At 35.7% G+C, this 20,438-nt stretch overlaps 1 protein-coding gene across 5 annotated transcripts in view; it reads right to left on the bottom strand.

Annotated features, from left to right (window-relative positions):
* tmem91 (transmembrane protein 91) overlaps positions 1-20,438 on the bottom strand; it is a 71,136-nt gene that overhangs the window by 30,306 nt on the left and 20,392 nt on the right. For 4 of the 5 annotated variants that reach the window (XM_073930002.1, XM_068214926.2, XM_009293789.5 and 1 more), the window contains one exon: positions 296-1,686. In XM_073930002.1, coding sequence (XP_073786103.1) covers positions 296-709 — 414 coding nt within the window. In that variant the 5' untranslated portion in view covers positions 710-1,686. The remainder of the gene's footprint in view (positions 1-295; positions 1,687-20,438) is intronic. The other variant, XM_009293788.5, reaches the window with a different exon arrangement.

Raw genomic sequence — 20,438 nt, 5'->3', positions numbered from 1 at the left:
GTGGGGTAAGTAAAATAATCTTATTTCAAACCAAAAACAAAAATAATTTGCTCCCCCACTGGCAAGTCATTTTGCATGTTTCAAGGTAAAACCCCACATAAATCTGGCTTTCTACTTTTAAAACAAAACAATAATTTTTGCTTGTCTGAAAAATACTTTTTTGCAGTGTGTTTCATTTTGATGAAAAGATTATTTGCTCAAATATGCAGGTTAAAACCCTTTTTTAAATAAGTACTCAGGGTAAATACTACCAAAATAACTGATAAAAAACATGTATTTCAATAAAAATCCTTACCTCAAAATCTGGCAAGAGGTCATCCCCATCATCTATGCTGTAGGATACACTATGGACATCTCTCGTCTCTGCCAGTAATTTCCTTTCCAGTGGTGAACCAGGGCCAATGTCCACAAAAGTAGTTTCCAGATACTCCTTACTGTGGATGCCTAGAGAGTCAGCAGCGGCCCAGATGGTTGTAGGAGGATAAAAACTCTCTAGTGTGCTGGGCAGCGAACATGGATCCAGTAGCTGCTGCTGTTGAATATCTGTAGAACTGCAATAATTCCTCCAGTCCAGCGGGGGCAGTCTTTTGTCCTCCTCGTTTCTCACCAATATGCCTTTTAACAGTCCACCGCTATTGGTGCCTGTTTCACTTGAGTTTTTAGGGCTGTCAGCCAACAATGGATGTTCTAGTTCATCCAAATTCTCCATCTTATGAGATTTGACATCAACTGATGCTTCTTGGCTGATCTGGCCAATAATAGTGTTCTTATGAATGCGTCATTAATATAAAAACAGTAACACAAATGAATATATTTTGGCTAATTACACACAGATTCAAGCATAAAGAAGGGAATTTAACTCATGTTCTCCATCACATCCTAGGTTCTGCCTTATGTCACGTCTTTAAGTGCGCAGAGCTCTTGAATATTCCATTTTCTTCACGTCGCAAGATATTTGTTCCTTCGTTTGATGACTGAACGCAGGATCCATGTAGCACACTGTACACAATTTGATATATCTCAGCCCATAAATATGCTAATGTGTTTCACTTTGCATGAAAAAAAGATGGAAGTCAGTTCTAGTGATGAAAAACCATGATTAGCACCAGACTGTAGACAGGTTGTGAAAATGGGAAAATGTTAAGCGTGAACCTCCCTTCTGCTCTCAACCATTCAGACAAGTAGACACAAATGGTTTTGTAGTGGGAGACTTTTCATCTAAATATGTAGAGGAATAAAAATAGCTATGATTTAGACAGACCAAAGCTGATAGGAATAGTCTCTGAAGTGCCAAAAGTGTCAGCGTAAGCGTTAAAAAAAGGATCCTTGACAGGCAGCTGAAAGACTTATCAGTATTATCAGCTATATATAAATATATTCTTTTAGTCTGCCAATGTTTTTCAGAGCTGCAGTGCGAAAAAGACTTCAGACATCCACAAAAATAGTATCCTCTGGAGTGCAGATTCTGGTCAGCAAGTGCTCAAGAATATCATTCTGTTTGTACCCCAGTAGAAATATCTTGATGAAGAAACCCGAGTTCTCAGCTATCGATTTATGGCACCGGCTGAGACCAGAAAGCTCTTGTGGGGACCTGTATTTTTTATGCGCCACACATTCCCAGCCACACGGCGTCTCTCAGAATCTCGTCCAGCACCTCTCACCTCTCATGTTGGCACTTGGACTGCGCTGCCAAAAGAAAAGAACAAAGTCAGAAATAGCGATTAGCTTCAGCGCACACAGAAAACTCTCCATAAGCGATCCCCAAGTGTCTCAATTTTATAAGGCCAGTCTGCTTGAGTGGCAGGATGGTTTGCGCCAAAAAACAGGCACTAATGAACTTGACATCTGCCTCTGAACACTTCTAAGTGGTCTATTCCAGGAGCACTTCTGTCTAAAGGCAAAGAGCATCAACGATAGGGCAGAAGGTTTAGAAATAAAGTCTGCGGCAAGAGGGCAATGACCCAAGTTCTTTTTAAAAATGTTAGATGGGCATGAAGGTTCAAGAGGCGCTGCTGCAGCAAACCCCCCGGGCAGATCGTGATGCCTTATACGTCATCTAGTCTACTTACTAGCTCTGCATGCAAATCTCTGTGGCCTTCACCTAAAATCACCCATAGAGTCTCGCTGCCGCAATCTGAACCTATCGCTGGAGAGGAATTGAGGCCAGCGGAGGTCTACGATGTATTCATAAAAAAGATATTTCCAAAGTAAACACTGTGAAATGAAGATTTGGTGACGTCCTCCATCTATGATATGCCCTTCAGGTTGTTTATTTCTTTAGTCAGACTTGTGTGTCATCAGGACATGAGCCATCTTAATTATTTATCAGCTATTGTGACCACTGATTTTCCAACTTAGGTAGCATGCAAATGTGGGCAACTTTAGGCAGTTATGCGGCACTGGTGGTATTCCTTTAGCCCAGATAAAATGAATGTGAGCCTGAAGTGGCACACCTGTCCAATGGCAAAGGGTGGCCAAAGATACAAATTCATATATGGACCATTTAAGGCAAAGATTTGCCACTTATGGTAAAATGTAATCTGAATGTGAGCCTAATGTGAACCTCGTTAAAAACAATAAATTTGGCCCAAATGATGGAGGATAAATTTGGGCCACAGTTGGCAAAAATGTGGCATAGTTATTTAAGGGTAATCTGGGTCTAAACCTAAAGTGGCTCACAAGTGTAAGTGCAAATGAGGCCTAGTTATTTTAAGACATATGTGGGCCACTTTTGGCTAATATTTGGCACAGTAAGCTCTGGCTATTGTGGCTGTGAGCCTAATGTGCCCCAGAGAAAATATGGCAAATGTGGCCTAGTTATCTTAAAACATATGTGGGCTACTTTATTCGAATATTCGGCACAGTAAACTCTGGCTAATGCAACCGTTATATAGTCATCCAGAGCAGATATGGCAAATGTGGCCCATTTATCTTAAAACATAAGTGTTTGCTTTAGTTGGGCTCATAGCTTTGAACCTCCTAATATAAATTTTCATTTTGGCTGCTGTAACTTTTAAGAACTTTGCTTGAAAAGTGTATTCATTACAACAAAAAAGCCAGTAAAAAAAAAAAAAAAAAAAAACGCAAGTGTAAGGTGTAGGCCAGATCTGGGCCAGAATAAAAGCAAACTGTGGCCCAGAATGGGGCCAGTTCTGGTTAATTTGATTGAATTTAAAGGTATATGATATGTGGTATTGCTTTGGCTTATTTGTGGCCTAGATCTGACAAACAGGATCGGACCGCCCAAGAGCCGTCATTCCATTCAGTTTGTGGTCCAGACAGGGGCGGCCTGGGACTAAAAATCAGCCCTGGCACTGTAGCCACATCAGCCCACATTATCACACCGACACAGCCCCACCCTCGGACATGCATATTCACTACTTTTATTGGTGTACAAATGGTAAAATAATATAAGCAGTACCATATGTAATAAATGTTTAATAGATATTTATTTTGTGTTTGGACTTGTGAGGGAAACCGGGACGAAACCCACACGAACATGCAAACTCCACACAGAAACACCAATGACCCAGCCAAGGCTCTAACCATTGACCTTTTTGCTGTGAGGCGGCAGCGCTACCCATTGTGCTGTCCCCTTTTGAGACTATTTCAGTTAATTTTATGCATTTGGCAGCGTCTGATTCTAGAGCAATTTTTAAGTTTCTCTGAGCTTTTGGGTACCGCCTTTCCTTTTTTTACGGTCCATCTCTGACAATTAGCTTGTGTTGCACCTAATGTTTGTTTGACATTCTTGCCAGATTTTGATTATGTCCGCGTAACCTCTGATTGGGTCGGCCCATCTCGAAACCAGCTGGCCATTGCCGATTGGGCCAATGCCTCACATTTATTATTATTATTGTTATCATCATCATTATCATCATCATCATCATCATCATAATATTCACAACTTGCAAGAAACAAAAACTGCCTGTATGTAAAAGCAATACTTATAAAAATATTTAATAAAAAATAGCATACCGGCCCACATTTAAAAAATGGTCCAGCCCTTCTGGCATTTGCCAGAATTGCCAGATGGCCAGTCCGCCCCTGGGTCCAGATGTATGTGTCTGGTGTGGGCCCGATCAAAGCCAGAATAAAAGCAAACTGTGGCCCAGAATAGGGTCAGTTCTGGTTCATTTGGTTGATTTCTGGCTGATTTGTGATATTGCTATGGCTTAATTGTGGTCCAGATTCCATGTGGTATGTGGGCCGAATTTAAGTGTCTGATGTGGGACGGATTTGAGCCACAAGAAATTTGCTAGCTAGGAAGTAGCTAAACCCATTAGGTCTATGTTTTTGGATGCATTTAACATTGTGTTATTTGTAAATGACTGTATATTTGTTGTAGACTTTTGTTTCACCTATGCAGACACTTCTGTGTAGTCAGATGTTCAAAATTGATAAATAAGAAAATGATCATGACCATGAATTCACAGCCGGAATTGCCAAACATGAATTATCAAACACATGACTGAAAGCATACTGTATAAATGAGTTTGTAGGGTAAAATTTTCACCAAAGTTTCCATCACATTTCATTATTTAAAGCAGGGTTCGCTAACTGCCGGCCCGTGGGCTATTTGCGGCCCCCCTTCTCCATTTTTTAACCCCAACTGATGTCAAAATTATAACGAGGTTTGGCCCGAAAACATTACATTTTTAAATCGCAATTATTGTTTTGCAGTCGCATACACTTGTGGCTTGAACCCCCCACCTACTGGACATTTAAGGTACTGTACTATATATTCGGGTTACTTTTGGTTTCTCTCAGTGTGCGGTCGGGAGCACATGCAGATTATTTCTGTGGCTGATTTAAACGTTATAATATGTTAAGTTTATTTATAAACTAATTTTGAGAGGATCACGTGCTCATGATTGCTTGCGGCTGGTCCCACATTATCCAATTTATGAACCACCAATCAAATAATTCCTAAGCCACTAAAAATGCCCTAAATTTCATATCACAGCCATTTTCGTTTTCAAGAATCCTCCCTTCCACCCCTACTCCACCTCCTTTCCTAGATGGGTGACACGGTGACCCAGTTTCCCACGGGTTCCCCGGTTTCCTCCCACCTTCCAAAAACATGCAACTTATTGACTAATCCAATTCGGCACTATAGACTTGCTCCTAGTAAGTAGTTATCTCTTAAGAGCAATCACTATCTGTTTAATAGTTACTACAGCAGGGGAGTTCTCGAGATCTACCTGAGCTCAAACACCCCTCTCGCCTTGCAAACGGGAGAGAGCCCTGGGCTGGAGGATCTTATGCGCTCAGGGCTCTCGCCCGGGACAGCATGCCAAACAAGCTTTAGAATCAATCATCAACTAAGTGTGAACTCTTAAAATGTCCATAAGTTCAAGGGTCATTTGATTATAATGAGTTTTTTACCACCTGTATTTTGTGGTACAAACACCTCTTTATGGCTTACGTGTTATGCTGGTGGTGTAAATATGACAATTTTGCTAATATTCGATTCAAATAACCTCATTAATGGATTTTTCTCATATGCATATAATAATTGTATAAAAATTGTGCATTAGTGAAGTTTTACTGCTGGCTAAATTAAACAAAATGTAATGTTAAACAAAATGTGAATATATAGTCTACAAACTTTTCCCCTCTGCGTTTTACAAAAAAAGAATAATATTGAGAAGAACAATTGCCAGTAAAGTCAATAAAGTTACCCAAACTGCATTCTACTGTCTTGCGCACTCTGTTTAACTTTTTGTTAAGCAACAATTGATTGGGACATGATAATAATAATTATTATTATGCCTATTATTAACTTGTATTATCATTCATTTATTCATTTTCTTTTCAGCTTAGTCCCTTTATTAATCTGGGATTGCCACAGCAGAATGAACCACCAACTTATCCAGCATGTTTTTAGGCAGTAGATGCCCTTCCTGCTGTAACCCATCTCTGGGAAAATCCATTCACATTCATACACTACGAACAATTTAGCTTACTTAAAATTCACATGTACTGCATATGTATTTGGACTGTGGTGGAAACCGGAGCACCTGGAGGATACCTCACGCGAACACAAGGAGAACATGCAAAAATGCCAACTGACCCAGCCGAGGCTCGAACCAGCGATCTTCTTGCTGTGAGGCGACAACACAAACTACTACGCCACTGTGTTGCCCTAAATTGTAGTATTTTATTTAAACTACCCATTCAATATGTAGGCTACATCAAGCAAATAAAAAGAAGGAGCTTTGATACTCTGGGACAGGATGTCTGATTGCATCAATTGTATCAGTTTTCCACCTTTTTGTTTAAACGGCCCTCCTATGAATGGTCAGTCACTGATATGGCTCCCCGCCATTTTGAGTTTGACACCCCCTGTCTTAAAGGCTTTAAATTCATGTCTCCAATATGATGCAGTAGTCTTTAAAATATTGCAGAGATGCATATTTTATTCTAATAATCATGGGGTGGATGGATGCTATTGAGTTATAAAGTAAATAAATATATACGTGATAATTTTACCAATGACTTGTTGCAAAACGGTTTTTTATATATACAGTTGAAGTCAGACTTATTAGCCGTCCTCAATTATTAGCCCCCATGGATATTTTCCCCAATTTCTGTTTAATGAGAAGAAGATTTTTTCCAACACTTTTATAAATGTATAAAATATAACAAAATAAAACAAATAAGAAAAAAAATTAAAGACTTTCTCCAGAAGAAAAAAAAAATATTATATGAAATACTTTGAAAAATTCTTTGTTCTGTTAAACATCACTTAAGAAATAAACAGCAAAAATCAGTCCAAGGTATTCGAAACATATGTAAAAAAAAATATATTAAAAACTCTTCATTGACATGGCTATTGCTTAAAACTGTGCCTACACATTTAGTTTATTCTGATGAATCCCTTACCCAAAGAGTACATATTATTTAAGCTGCCTCTGATCACTTTTTGTTTGATTTTGGATCATTTAAGAAATATATATATATATATAACACACTAATAATTGTACAACTTCAACTGTATATATGTATACATTTGAAGAATGTGGGGAACTACTAAACAAGTCAATGGTTAACAGTTTTCAACATTCTTCTAAGTATTTTCTGTGAAATAAAAAAGAAAAGAAAAAACTGGTTTGGAACAAGTCAAGGGTGAGTAAATACCAACAGAATTCTTAATTTTGGGTGAACTATCCCTTCAAAATACTACCATCTTTACATTTATAAGAAAGAAGCCTTTTTGAAGTGCTTAGAATGACCTTATGAGTATTGTCCCCTTATGGCAGTGACCTTTAATGGTAGAAAAGTGCCATTTGACGGTCTCACATTTGATGGCATTATATTTTTTACGTAGACCTTTTTTTTTTTTTTTTTGATCACTCATTATTGGCTGAAGAGTTTCAGCCAGCGGGTGTTAAAGAAAGCATCTTGGGCTGATCAAAATCTGCTGTCACATTTCCCAGGGGCCCCTCTGTCAGTCAACAGGGCCCTGAAAAACCAGCACGACAGTCTCAGAATGATAGGCATCTGCTGCAGGTGAGCGTCTGTCTCTCATTGCTAACCTTGTGCTGTTGTGGATCAGTCTCTGCATGCCTGTCTGCAGCAGTCTGGCACACCTGAAATCAGCTCTGTCAGCTGTTAAAGATTTACCTCAGGCTGAGCTGATTATTTTGCAAATTTAATATGTAAATGGCTTTAGGTTTAAGATGCATGCCGGATGGTTGGAAGTAATTGTTAATAGATTCTAAAACTGCTTTTATAAAAGGATCTAGTGTACTTAATATTAATGATATGCAAGGATGGTGTGTTAAGGAGAAAAAAAATTGTTTAAATTAAAATTAAATTTTGATTCCTCGAGGCAATCATTTGCCCTCTGCAGTGCGTGTGTGTGAATATTATTGGATTATGCTATAAAGAAAACTGACATCATTTACTCCACCAAAAGAAAGTTTAGCAAATGTCCACAGCAGGGTCCGAAAACATTAGCTATAGGTTCATTGTGGATGTTGTTTCAAGCTATTAAACAATGTCAGTTTATTTGAAATACAGAGTAACATGCTTTCAAGATGCCTTCATTGTGCATATTAATGCGTCTATTGGTCCCATCCACTGTTATTGTATTAAAGATATCAACTGTAACATTTGCCTTATAGCTCTATGCAATGTAAAGTTGACATTACAATACTTTAAACTGCAACATTTCACAATTTCACTTTGGTATTGCTGTTTCAAATTAATGTATCCTACTATCAACATTTGACCAGTTGTATGTTTCAGACAGACTCTGAATCAAAGCAAAATATTTGATTCTATGAATAGAAAATCACACAAAATTTAATGTTTGAAATGCTGTAACTTTTGTAAAAATGTATCTCAAAGTATGGGTGCAAAAAATGTTTCATCATCATTTAGTGTAACAAACGTTTATCTAAAAGTGAAGCAATACTTCTTCTGGCTTGTTATTAAAATAAATAAAAGAATAATTGATCATCATGCATTTTCTTCTTTTTCTAATGATCACAAACACATCTTGCTGACAAGTAGGTTTTGTGACCAAGATTAAAGATTTAAAATTTCAAAATTTCAAATAACTGGGGCTGCATTGATCCTTAGATTGAGGTTTTTTGTATGACCAGGGTTTCTGCAGATATCATCAAGTCAAATTTAAGACTTTTAAGACCCTTTTAAGACCATTATTAATAAAAAATTAAACTTATACAGGGCTAAACACTAATTAATATTTCTAATGGCCTGGTTTGCCACAAAAAAAAAAAAAGCAAATGTAATTATTTCTTAGCGACATTAATGTGTCAAAAAAAAAAGAAATGTATCTGTAAACATTATTTTCAGCATAATATTTTTAAATGACAAGTTTAACATTGTGAAAAGTATATTTATTGTAGAGGGGATTACATAAATATTCAAATATATATATATATATATATATATATATATATATATATATATATATATATATATATATATATATATATATATATATATATGTTAGCTTTTGTTCCAAATTGATTGAGTATTGCATTTCTGTTATAAAACCTTAAGTTTCATGTCTATTTATAAATATTATGTCTACTCCCCCTTATCTCGGTAAATAGTTTTTGTTTGAATGGAAGACAACATAAAGGGATAAACCGCTCTGTTATCATCATGAGGAACCTTGTAATTGTTTTTAGATTTCTTTCCCTGATTTTATTAGGATGTATTGTTGGTTATTGGAGGGATGTTGGCCCCTTTTATGTAGCTTTATTAAAATTAAGACCTGTTTAAAATTATTTAAGACATACAACACAATATTTCAGTGAATTTAAGACTTTTTAAGACCCAGTGGATACCCTAATGTCATCAAATGAGTATTTTTCTTAGTATACATGAAAAGTCTTTTAATAAAAACAACATTCTAGACTTTGACCATTATAGTCTTTTTAAATAGCAAATTAAATTATAGTTTCTGTTTGGCTTTAGTGTGACTAAAGTATTTCAAATAATGCTAACAAATAGAGATGAAAATTTGATTCATACTGTGCACTACCTAATAAAAGGCAAATAAAGGGCAATGTATCAAAGGCAAAGGCGTCTAGTTTACGCTTATTTTATCAAAATAAAACATGATCATACCTTGATTTTTAGTTATTTAATTAGAAAAAGGTTTGACTTTACTTATAAAAGTCTTGTCACTTAACAGAAATAATCTACAGATAAGAATATTGCAAGTCATGGTGCAGTGAAAAAAGTAATATGGAATGACAAGGAAAGCGTTCTTGAACGACTTCCAGAGTTCATCAAGATTCTTTTATCTTACCCCAGACATGCTCAATAATGTTCATGTCAGGTGACTGGGCTGGCCAATCCTGGAGCACCTTGACCTTCCTTGCTTTCAGGAACTTTGAAAGAGTGCTATCGTGATGAAGAATTTGCCCTCTCCTGTGGTTTATAATGTAACTGGCAGCACAAACGTTCTGATACCTCAAGCTGCTGATGTTGCCACCCACTCTGCCAATTTCCCCCATACAGTACTTAATGTGACCTAAACTATGATTTTTTTTCCCTCAAAAAACTTGTCTGATTTCTGTGGGAATCTTGGGTCCATGCAGGTTCCAATAGGTCTTCTGCACTATTTGTGATGCTTGGGATGCAACAGACTGAAAAATCTGCCTTCTGACACTTTTCCAAATGATCAACTAGAAGTTAAATTATTCATTTTTGCCCTTACAACTGGGATTGATGACAAGACTTTTGTTAGGTGGTGTACAGTTGCCCAACCATTAGCTACAGTAGATGATTCTTTTTATTAATTACTTAGCTTTTTTATTTAAGGTTTAAACGTCTTTTCTGGTAGGAGATTTTGTACTTGTGCTCTGATTGAACCACCTACAGTAGAGTGTTGTTCATGCTGGCTGTTTTCTAGCCATGTTCAGCTTCTTTAATAAAAAGTAAAAAAGGAATTAAAAAGTTAAAATGGCTATCTGATTTCAGAGGCACATAAAGTGGCATGATCGAGAAAGAAATCGACTTATAGTGGTGCACAGATCAATAAGGTAGAGGCAAAATTGAATTGCATTTGATTTTATACACTATCCATTACTGTGAAGATATATGGAGCAGCATATGAAACTGTTCCGGTCGAGTGCAGATCTGCCAACATAATGGTGGTCTGGATAGTGGCAGTGAGTGCTGAAGCCTGCATTACTGTGCTTCATATTGCTTTGCTCTGCTCTCCTGTCTTGAGTGCAGACAGAACATCAGGGTGATAATTCAGGAGCAGATCCTGCTCTTTCTGACACCAACATTACAGCAGCGCACCTCTGAACACAGCGAACACACACAGGATAGAGAGGGAAATAATCGTAAGGGAAAAATATGAACAGAACTACACCTACACACATTCAATATGGTTTTTAAAGGAATAGTTAAAGATGAGAAGATAATTTTCTCACCACCATTTCATTCAAAACTTTTCATTCATTCATTCATTTTCTAGTCAGCTTAGTCTCTTTATTAATCCGGGGTCGCCACAGCGGAATGAACCACCAACTTATCCAGCAAGTTTTTACGCAGCGGATGCCTTCCAGCCGCAACCCATTTCTGGGAAACATCCACACACACACACACACACACACACACACACACACAAACACTACGGACAATTTAGCCTACCCAATTCACCTGTACCACATGTCTTTGGACTGTGGGGGAAACCGGAGCACCAGGAGAAAACCCACGCGAACGCAGGGAGATCAGCGACCGTCTTGCTGTGAGGTGACAGCACTACCTACTGCACCACTGCGTTGCCCCTATTCAAAACTATTATGTGTTATAATTATAGAATAAGAAAAGAACCATTTAAATATGAAAAAGAAAGCAAAAGTGCTTGACATTAACACAAGTGAATATTTCAGACAGTCAGTTGAAAGTTATCATTTTACTTGTGGTTAGTCAGAAATTATTTGCAAATTTTATCTGTTGGAAGTGTACCTTAAACTAATATAATGTTGCATTTTGAACTGTATAACAATCAACAATTAATGTTTACAGAACTACACCGCAAAAAAAGCTGTTTCTTACTTAGATTTCTTTGTCTTGTTTATAGTCCAAATATTTAACAATTCTTTAAACAAGAAGTGTTTTATAGACAAACAAAAATATTGTCTTGTTTTAAGAAATAATACAATAATCAAGCCACATAATGAAAGTGAAATGTCAAAATGAAAAACAAGATTATTTTGCTTTGTTGCATTCACAGGGTGTGTGTGTGTGTGTGTGTGTGTGTGTGTGTGTGTGTGTGTGTGTGTGTGTGTGTGTGTGTGTGTGTGCGTACGTACGTGTGTGTGTGTGTGTGTGTGTGTGTGTGTGCGCGCGCCTCTCTCTCTTCCTCTCCACAGACCTTGCCCTAATTAAGTGCCCTGGGATTGGCTTGTGAGTGACCCAGGGCGTCTTTTAAAAAAAGGGAAACGAAGGGTTGGTTGGTGTATTGTTTGGTGTTTAGGTGTGATTAATGTTTGGTGTGATAGAAAAATAAAGCTGAAAGTGTTTTTTTATTATTGTGTATTCCTGTCTTCTTGTGTGTGTATATTTTGACTTTTGTTTGTTACTTATTCGTCCATTTTTGTTTGTTTGTAGTGATTGTAAATATTGTACTTTGTACAGTATATACACGATGAGAAGCAGTAGGGGTTAAATGCCACACTTGTGTTTTCTGTAAATATTTTCTCTTGTTTTTAAATATAATCAGGTAGAAAGGAGTAGTTTTGTATTTTTTTCTGGTGTTTTGTCAGGTGCATTTAGCTCATTTGGGTGGTTAGACTGAGGATACATTTTTGTTTATTATTTTTCTGTGGGTTCTCTTTGAGGTATTTGGCTTTACATTTTGGGTATTTAAAAAAGAAATAGACAAATAAACTGACCCAACTCAAAGGGTTCTTAAATAATTTTATTTGTTCAGTGTTCTTTTACGTCACATCACGTGACGCTCTAGACCAGGCTCGTAACATAAAGTGGGGGCTCGTCCTTTGTTTTTGTACATCAAAAACCTATACAGTATCTTGAACACTTAAATGTGAAGTGGGTACGTCATTTCAATTTATTCTTTGTATTGCCTCTTTCTTTTTGTATAGGGAGGGAGTAGCAAATAGTGCTAATATGGAGTTTAATTTAACTGCCTTTGCACTTTCGTACAGCACAGAACAGTTTGATCTCTGCCGTAAAGATGCTTGTTTAAAATTGTGGCATTCTTTAATATTGTGGTGCCATATAAGGCTTCAAAAATAATTAAAGGACATACTATATAAAGAATAGTTTTGCAGGGAATACTGATCTGTCGGAGGCAGGTGGCAAAGAGATGGAAGCTATACTAAGTTGTCAAAGGCCAATGAGAATAAAATGAGAATATATATGAAAACAAATATAAATAAATTCGAATAAATGACTGATTTATTTTAAGAAGCGCTAGAAAAAGTTTACCCACATTCGGCCATACTGTTAGTTTCATCATTAATAGATGGACATCTACAATACAACATTATTTTTTGCTAACTAGACAATGCTTCTTGACCTAATAATTTTTAGATATTTGGACTAAAATCAAGACAAGAAAAAAACTCAAAGTAAGAAATGCATTTTTGTACTATAAAATGATTAATTAAAAATACAGACATTAGTAAATGAACTGTGGCTTAAAGTTATCCAAATACAGACTAAGATGCTGTTTACAGTACTGCATTTGCATTTTAAAACAGAATAAGCCCAGAGCTAGTTTATCTATTCTGATGGATGGCTGAAATGAGTAGAATCCAGAACATAACAAGATCTAAAAAATGATTATTGGTTGTTTGTGCAAGCCACTTATTATGAATTATAGTTATGTTTTAGAAAGGTAAAGCCCCCTCTAGCAGATGCAAGTGCCCTGCTACATGTGAAACTGCTGTAACCAATCAAAAACAAGCATTGTTGAACTGATATGCCCATGTAGCCACAGGTGTATGCCTACAAATTTCTATCCCTAATGCAAATATGTTTTTCCCATCTCTTTGACTGAGAGATGTGCACTATCGACTACATTACCCTACAAGTGCCCTCTTCTAGCGGAACAAAATTGGTTTAAATGGAATGCCGTAAGCATTTGAGCACTGAAAACTACTATTTACCAGTATTGAGACATATTTACAGTTATTACACTGTGATTTATAATCTAAAACAAACAAATAACCTAAAAAAAAAGTGAGTAGATATGTGGGAAAGAGGTTAAAATTTATTCATGTTAAAAATGACCTAAGGGTAAAAATAATGGCATTCATTTAATTTCAGCTCATTTAAAATATATGTCACAGCCTACATTTTTCTAAAACAAAAAATACGTTTCTCTGAGTATGTTTTCTTGCACATTTACGATGGCAAATCCACTAGAGGGCACTGCCTACATTTTTGCAAATCTGAAATACGTTACTGGTGCAATGTTTTATTGTACATTTTACATGCCTTGTACAGATCCTTAAACAAATCGCTGAACTAAACCCTTCCCTAAAACAAACCAATAATGTTTTCAAAAGAAATCTACACTCCGACAACGTAACTTTACCTTAATTTTACATTGCTTTTACCACTTGTGGATCTGTGCTTCACTGCACTCAAACCCAAACACTTTACATCATAAGTACAAAGTTGTAAGTGAGCTACTGAGTAAAACTGACCATGCTGGGCAAAAAAAAAAAAATAATAAAATATTGTGGATAGATGATGCAAATGGATTTGATTCTAAATCATATTCAGCGTTAGGTTTTGTTTTTTGTGTTGTGCCAAGAACTGCACAAAATTAATTCTTTATTTGTTGATAATATGTCCCTGTATATAATGATTATTATGAAATGGAACAAAAATTGCATTCATACTGCCTCATAGCATTCATTTTACTCAGAAACTGCAGTCAAACTTGTTGAAGTCTATATTTAAGCTTTGATAAAGATGTAGGCTGCAGCACGTTTCCAATGAGAGTGTGTTGTTTAATTTTTAGGTGAACTACCCCTTTAAGCTATGATGGCTTGTTTCCAGAGTAGATGCACTCAGCTTTATTGCTAACCCTCAACCCCATCCAGTCACCATAAAAGGACTGCTGTCAGCTGCATTATAAGCCTGCCTCGCTCTCAGCTTTCTGCCTCACACATAAAACACCCGCTCAGTTGGACGAAGCTTTACAAGGACAGCACAGCAAATCAGCACCAGCACTTTTATAGAGAACCGCTTCTCTCTCTCTCCTTTGCTCTGTTTCTACTTTTTTTTACCTTCAACTCTTACAAGTTGTCTACTTTATCTTCTTTTTGCGCTGTTTATTACTGACCTCTGTCTTTTATTTGATTCCTTTAGCCGGTTCAGCATTATTTCAGCTTAACCGACAATCTCAGGGTCCTTTTATAAATGTGCTTCCAAAGCAAAAAAAATAAAAATTAATAAATATATAAATGAAAAATCTATCACAGTGAAGGCATGATGAAATTTCTACTGTGCTTCTATTATGAATGTGAGTTTTGCAGAATTAAAATTAGGTTCTCTAATAAGAGATAATTTACTGTACTGTTTTAAGTAATTATACACCATTATTGTCTTATAACCTATATATGTATATAGTATTTTGATTCCTTGAGTCCAAATTTATCTTACTTTTGTATATGCTCTTTTAAATGTACAGTATCATTCATTTGACATAAAGAATGACACTGTGGTGTAATATAGGGGAGCGCGGCGCACAAAGTAACTCGGGGTTAAATGTAACACAGAGTTTTAGGGTATTTGCTCAGGGTTAACCATGGCATGCCTCCGTGGTTTTCACCACAATGTCAACAGACATCTTCCTGACAACTATTTAAAAGGTTTGGCGAAATTTGGATGAGAAACTCAGGAGAAACCATTTTTGCAGCAGAATTTTTTTTCATTATAGTCAATATTTGTTTATTTAAAAAAAAAAAACTGAAAATATGTGCGTAAAATCTTATTAACTTGTGATTACCGTCTTCTAGGCTAATGGATGAAACCATTTTGAAAGGTGTAAAAAACACACAGTGATTGCTAGCCAGTTTTGAGGAAAACACACAGCGGGGTTAGTTGTAAAAGGGTGTTACAATTAAGCCACACACTGTTGGACACCAATTAAACTGACAAAATAATTGTTTGAATTTTGAGTGGGAACTTTTTAGTAAACATGTTTTTTTAATAGAAAACATTTTTTTTCATAGAAAAAAAATATATATAATAATTTAATTTAATCATATAATAATGCAAAAAGATTTAAATGTGTTTATCCAATAAACAAATAATTAAATAAACATACTGTCCTATGTAGAATGAGCCAATTACAGAGGAAATATAGCTACTATTTAAAGTAAACAGAAATTAAATTAGCTGTGTGAAATCTGCTTTTGTAAGCATGTGTTACAACTAGCCCCCTGTCTGTTACAACTTGCCCTGCAGGTGAAGTAAATAGTAACATTTTTACTCCTGGCACTTTAGGCAATACTGCACAGTAACCATAGGTCCAGTGGTCATAATTTAAGTGCTCATTTGTAGGAGAGGTTTGTGTGTTATTGGTAAAAAATAACTGGTTAGTCTAACCCTCTTACTTTGTTTATTATTTGACAAAAACCAAAAAGTGTTACTTTGTGCTCTGCTCTCCTCTAGGCCCAATTCCAACTCTACCACTTAGCCCTTCCGCCAACTGGCATCCCAGTTCTGTTAAGCTTGAAGATGTAAGACTAAGGAGAAGGACTTAGATTTTTCAGGACCACAATCGAAAAAAGGGGTATGAAAATTTCCCAGAATACACCATCTACAATGGCAGCATGACTGCACATGGAAGTCGGGAGATGCACAAATAATTTATTTTTATTTTATTTTTTTATTAAGAATTTTTAAAACAAACATGCATATGTTTTAATATATTCAAAACCGTGTTTGTGTTTAGCTGTCATGCTTTTTTAATAAATACTAAAATAAAAACCATTAAATTTTGCAATCAATAATCCTTAATAAAACAATATACTTTCACATATGTCACTTCGGTGACACTCAAATAGCCTGTTAAAAATGTCTAGTGGGTGTGATTGAGCTTTTTACAGTGTATGGCATAATGTTAATGTTTTTTTTTTTTGTGTGTGTGTGTTTACACAGATGAATATGTCCATGAATAATATCTTGTTGCCACATTATATCATTATGATAAAATTACATATGCCTTCAGTGATTTCCTGAAGATAAATTCCAAAAATGAACGCTGCTGGAATAACTATAGCAGTCTCCATCATCAATCTTATATGAAGCAAGAGATCGCAATGACATATGATGACTTGCGCAGGTGTTGCAGTGCTGTCCCAATATTTATGGGTAAAATTTGAAGCCCTTCCCCTTCACACTCTGTTTCAAGGGCCAAGGGGAAGGGGAAGCGGTAGGGGTACGGAAATAGAATTGGGATTGTACCATAATTTGCATTACACTGAAAATCAAACAACAATTAACAATTAACAATTAACAATTAACTTGTTAATAATAACATCTATAGTTAGATGCTATTATTAATAACTTCCACTTATTTAAAAAAAAATAAGTGAAATTTCTCTGAATGATGCCATTGACACCCTGAAAAAGTGACCTTTAAACTATTTAAGAGAAATGAATTCATGTTGCTGATATAAGACAATAACATTGTTTTTATATGATATTAAACTAATTTTTGATGCTGTTACATAGAAGGATCTCTGACAAACTAAACATTATGCATTGTTTATTTTCAGTATTCATTAAAACAATTAATTCATTGAACGTGTTATATACCTCTCCTTTTTGCAAGGAAACTGCTGATTAACTGCAGGTTAACTAATTTTATATACTGTACAGCCAACCCTAAACTCAACTGTATACAATTTTGATTTTAATGTAATGATGTGTACCTTTTGTGAAGCTGCTTTGTAATGATAATAATTGTGAAAAGCGGTGTGCTGTACAAGTAAATTTGAATTGAAATTTTGTTCCAGAGACAATTATTTGAAAATCTAGAATCGGAGGGCTTAAAAAATCTAAACAGTGAGAAAATCACCTTTAACATTGTTCAGATTCTGTTCTTAACAATGCAAATTCATTCATTTATTTATTTCCTTTTCGGCTTAGTCCCTTTATTAATCAGTGGTCGCCTTAAGGTAATGAACCGCCAATTTATCCAGCATATGTTTAACGTAGCGGATGCCCTTCCAGCCACAACACTGGGAAACACCCATACACTCTTGCGTTCACACACTTACGCTACGGGCAATTTAGCTTATTCAATTCACCTATACCACATGTATTTGGACTGTCACCCACGCAGACAGACGGGTGAACATGCAAACTCAAACCAGCCACCTTCTTGCAGTGAGTGGACTTTGCTAATCACTTTTCTACTGTGCTGCTCTTACTTGAAGTTTTGCATGTTTATTTAAAGAAGTACTTGTCAATTTAATTTGTACATTTGCAAATGAGTTGTTTAATATACAGTTCCCCCAATTTCTATATAACGGAGAGATTTTTTCAACACATTTCTGAACATAATAGTTTTAATAACTCTTTTCTAATAACTGACTTATTTTATCTTTGCCATGATGACAGTACATAATAATTTACTAGATATTTGACTTGATAATTTTTACTAGATATTTTTACTAGAATATTTTGCAAGTTAATGTATAACGATGGTTTGTTCTGTAGACTATCAAAAAATAGCTTAAAGGGGCTAATATTTTTGACCTTAAAATAGTTTTTAAAAAAATGAGACATTTTGTGAAAATGTCCTTACTCTGTTAAACATCATTTGGGAAATATTTAAAAAAGAAAAAAAAAATCAATGGGGAGCTAATAGTTCTGACTTCAACTGTATATAAAAATCACTTTTGGAAACTCAATAGAGAGGTGCAGGAGTAAAGTCAGAACGCAGAGGTTTTGTCATGTCATGGCTTCCCTCAATATTTTTTAGTGAGGTTTTTTTAAAGAGGGATTTTAATCATTCACTAAAGAAAGGGTTGTGGTAAACTCAATACTACTCAATAAATCAATGTTTTTTATTTACATTCTTGCAGTTGTTTTACCTAACATACTGTATGCATGTATTTTGGGTGTTTTATAAGATGTTTCTGAGACAATTTCACATTTAATATCTGGGTGTATCATTTACATTGTGGGGCAAAAACTTTAAGCATTATTAAAACATGTTTACCACAGTTTTATTAACAGTTAGTATTGTAGTAGTAAGGTTTAGGTATTGGGTAGGATTAAGGATGTTGAATAGCATTACTGCCTATGCACTGCATACACATCGCTTAATACACACAACACAGCAACACACAAATATCTTTACATAATTTAAAATGGAGGATTAAAATGTCACAAAATTATTATTTAAAAAAAAAAACACTACCTCCATCCCTTCTTCACCTCAAGGGTTTTTTCAGTGTATTCACAACAACTTACCTTTGTATAATGTTATTATTAGTAGCAGTATTATTTATTATATGCATATTTATATTTGTTTTATTAAAAACAAGCTTAGATTTGTCCACCTGTTTTGGACCATATGGAAAATAGGTCGTGTCTTTGGATATAGCTCAGTTTTTTTCACCAAATTTCGTTATTATTGTTCATTTATTCCTTTGCTGAAAATTAGAAATGAATTTAGAAATAGTTTTGAAACAAATCTTTGCGCTTAACAAATTAGATTTATTATGTAGGCTAATGCATGTCTTCAGTGGAGAGCGTACAACACCGTTTCCTTATACACAAGAGAGAAAAAGTGAAAGTAAATGCCGAATGGAGGAGGCTCATTATCCTCTTGCTACAGATGCTGTTGAACTGTTTTCCTAACTGTTTTGAAGTGTTCAGTTTTTCCACTCACAAAGTCCGGCATATAAATAACAAATGAGCCATGGAATGACGCAACTGACTCTTAAAGGGAATGGGAGATGAGACTCTGATTGGTTTATTCTCAACCACACCTATAACTCATTAAGAGAATAAGCTCAACCCTGTTAGACCATGCACAGTGTATTTTCCCGTCCTTAAAATAGCAAAAGTGGATAAAGACACGCCCTTAATGATTTTGCGCCCTGTGCTTTGCACCTAGACCGCTAAAATAGAGCCCTCAAAGTCCATCATGTAAATAGCTAATGTGCCACGGTGCTCTTAAAGGGAATGGTAGATGAGAATCTGAATCTGTTTAATGCATGTTAGGCGCTTGTGCTTAGATAATAAATATAGAGCCCTTTCTATTTGCAAAAATGCAGTTAATATCTTCATAATAGGCAGGTATAAGCCACTGTAGTTAATATATATTGTGGATTTTGATTGAAATAAATAAAAACAAACTCATAGGAAAATCTCAAGGGGAAGCCACTGCAAATTATTACATCTTATTACTTTCGTTTTGACCTTATCCCAGCACAAGTCTATTTGATGGGAACACCAAAATGGGACATCTAGTTTTGAACATCTTTACTTAGCAATGACATGGCATTGCTTTTCTTCGCAATTTGTCATTTTTTTCTATTTTTCCATGGGTAAATTTAGACTGGAGATCCACATTTCATGCATTTCTGTGTTGCAATCTTTCTCGCAAACAGCAGAAGAGGATGCAAGCCAGACTCTGTAAATGGCAGCAGGAGGAAGCAGCCACAGTAAGTGCCAATGAACAAGCTGAAGGATGACAGATATTGCACTGATAGCAAAAGAGAGGCGTGCGGAGTGGAAAGGCAATATCAGACACACCGAGCCACTGCAAACACTACACACGCTACATGACTCAAATAAAGTAGGATGGAAAAACGGCTGCGCTTCACTAATTAAAGCAAAAAAAAATGAACAGCGGAATTAGTCTGTATGAAAACATATTGACATGATACTAATAATGCACTTCCGAAGATGAACGATTTATCATCTCTGCA

This window comes from Danio rerio, chromosome 18 (genome assembly GCF_049306965.1).
Source record: "Danio rerio strain Tuebingen ecotype United States chromosome 18, GRCz12tu, whole genome shotgun sequence".
Taxonomy (NCBI): domain Eukaryota; kingdom Metazoa; phylum Chordata; class Actinopteri; order Cypriniformes; family Danionidae; genus Danio; species Danio rerio.
Note: the sequence above shows the minus strand (reverse complement) of the source record. Positions and strands in the feature narration are given on the sequence as shown.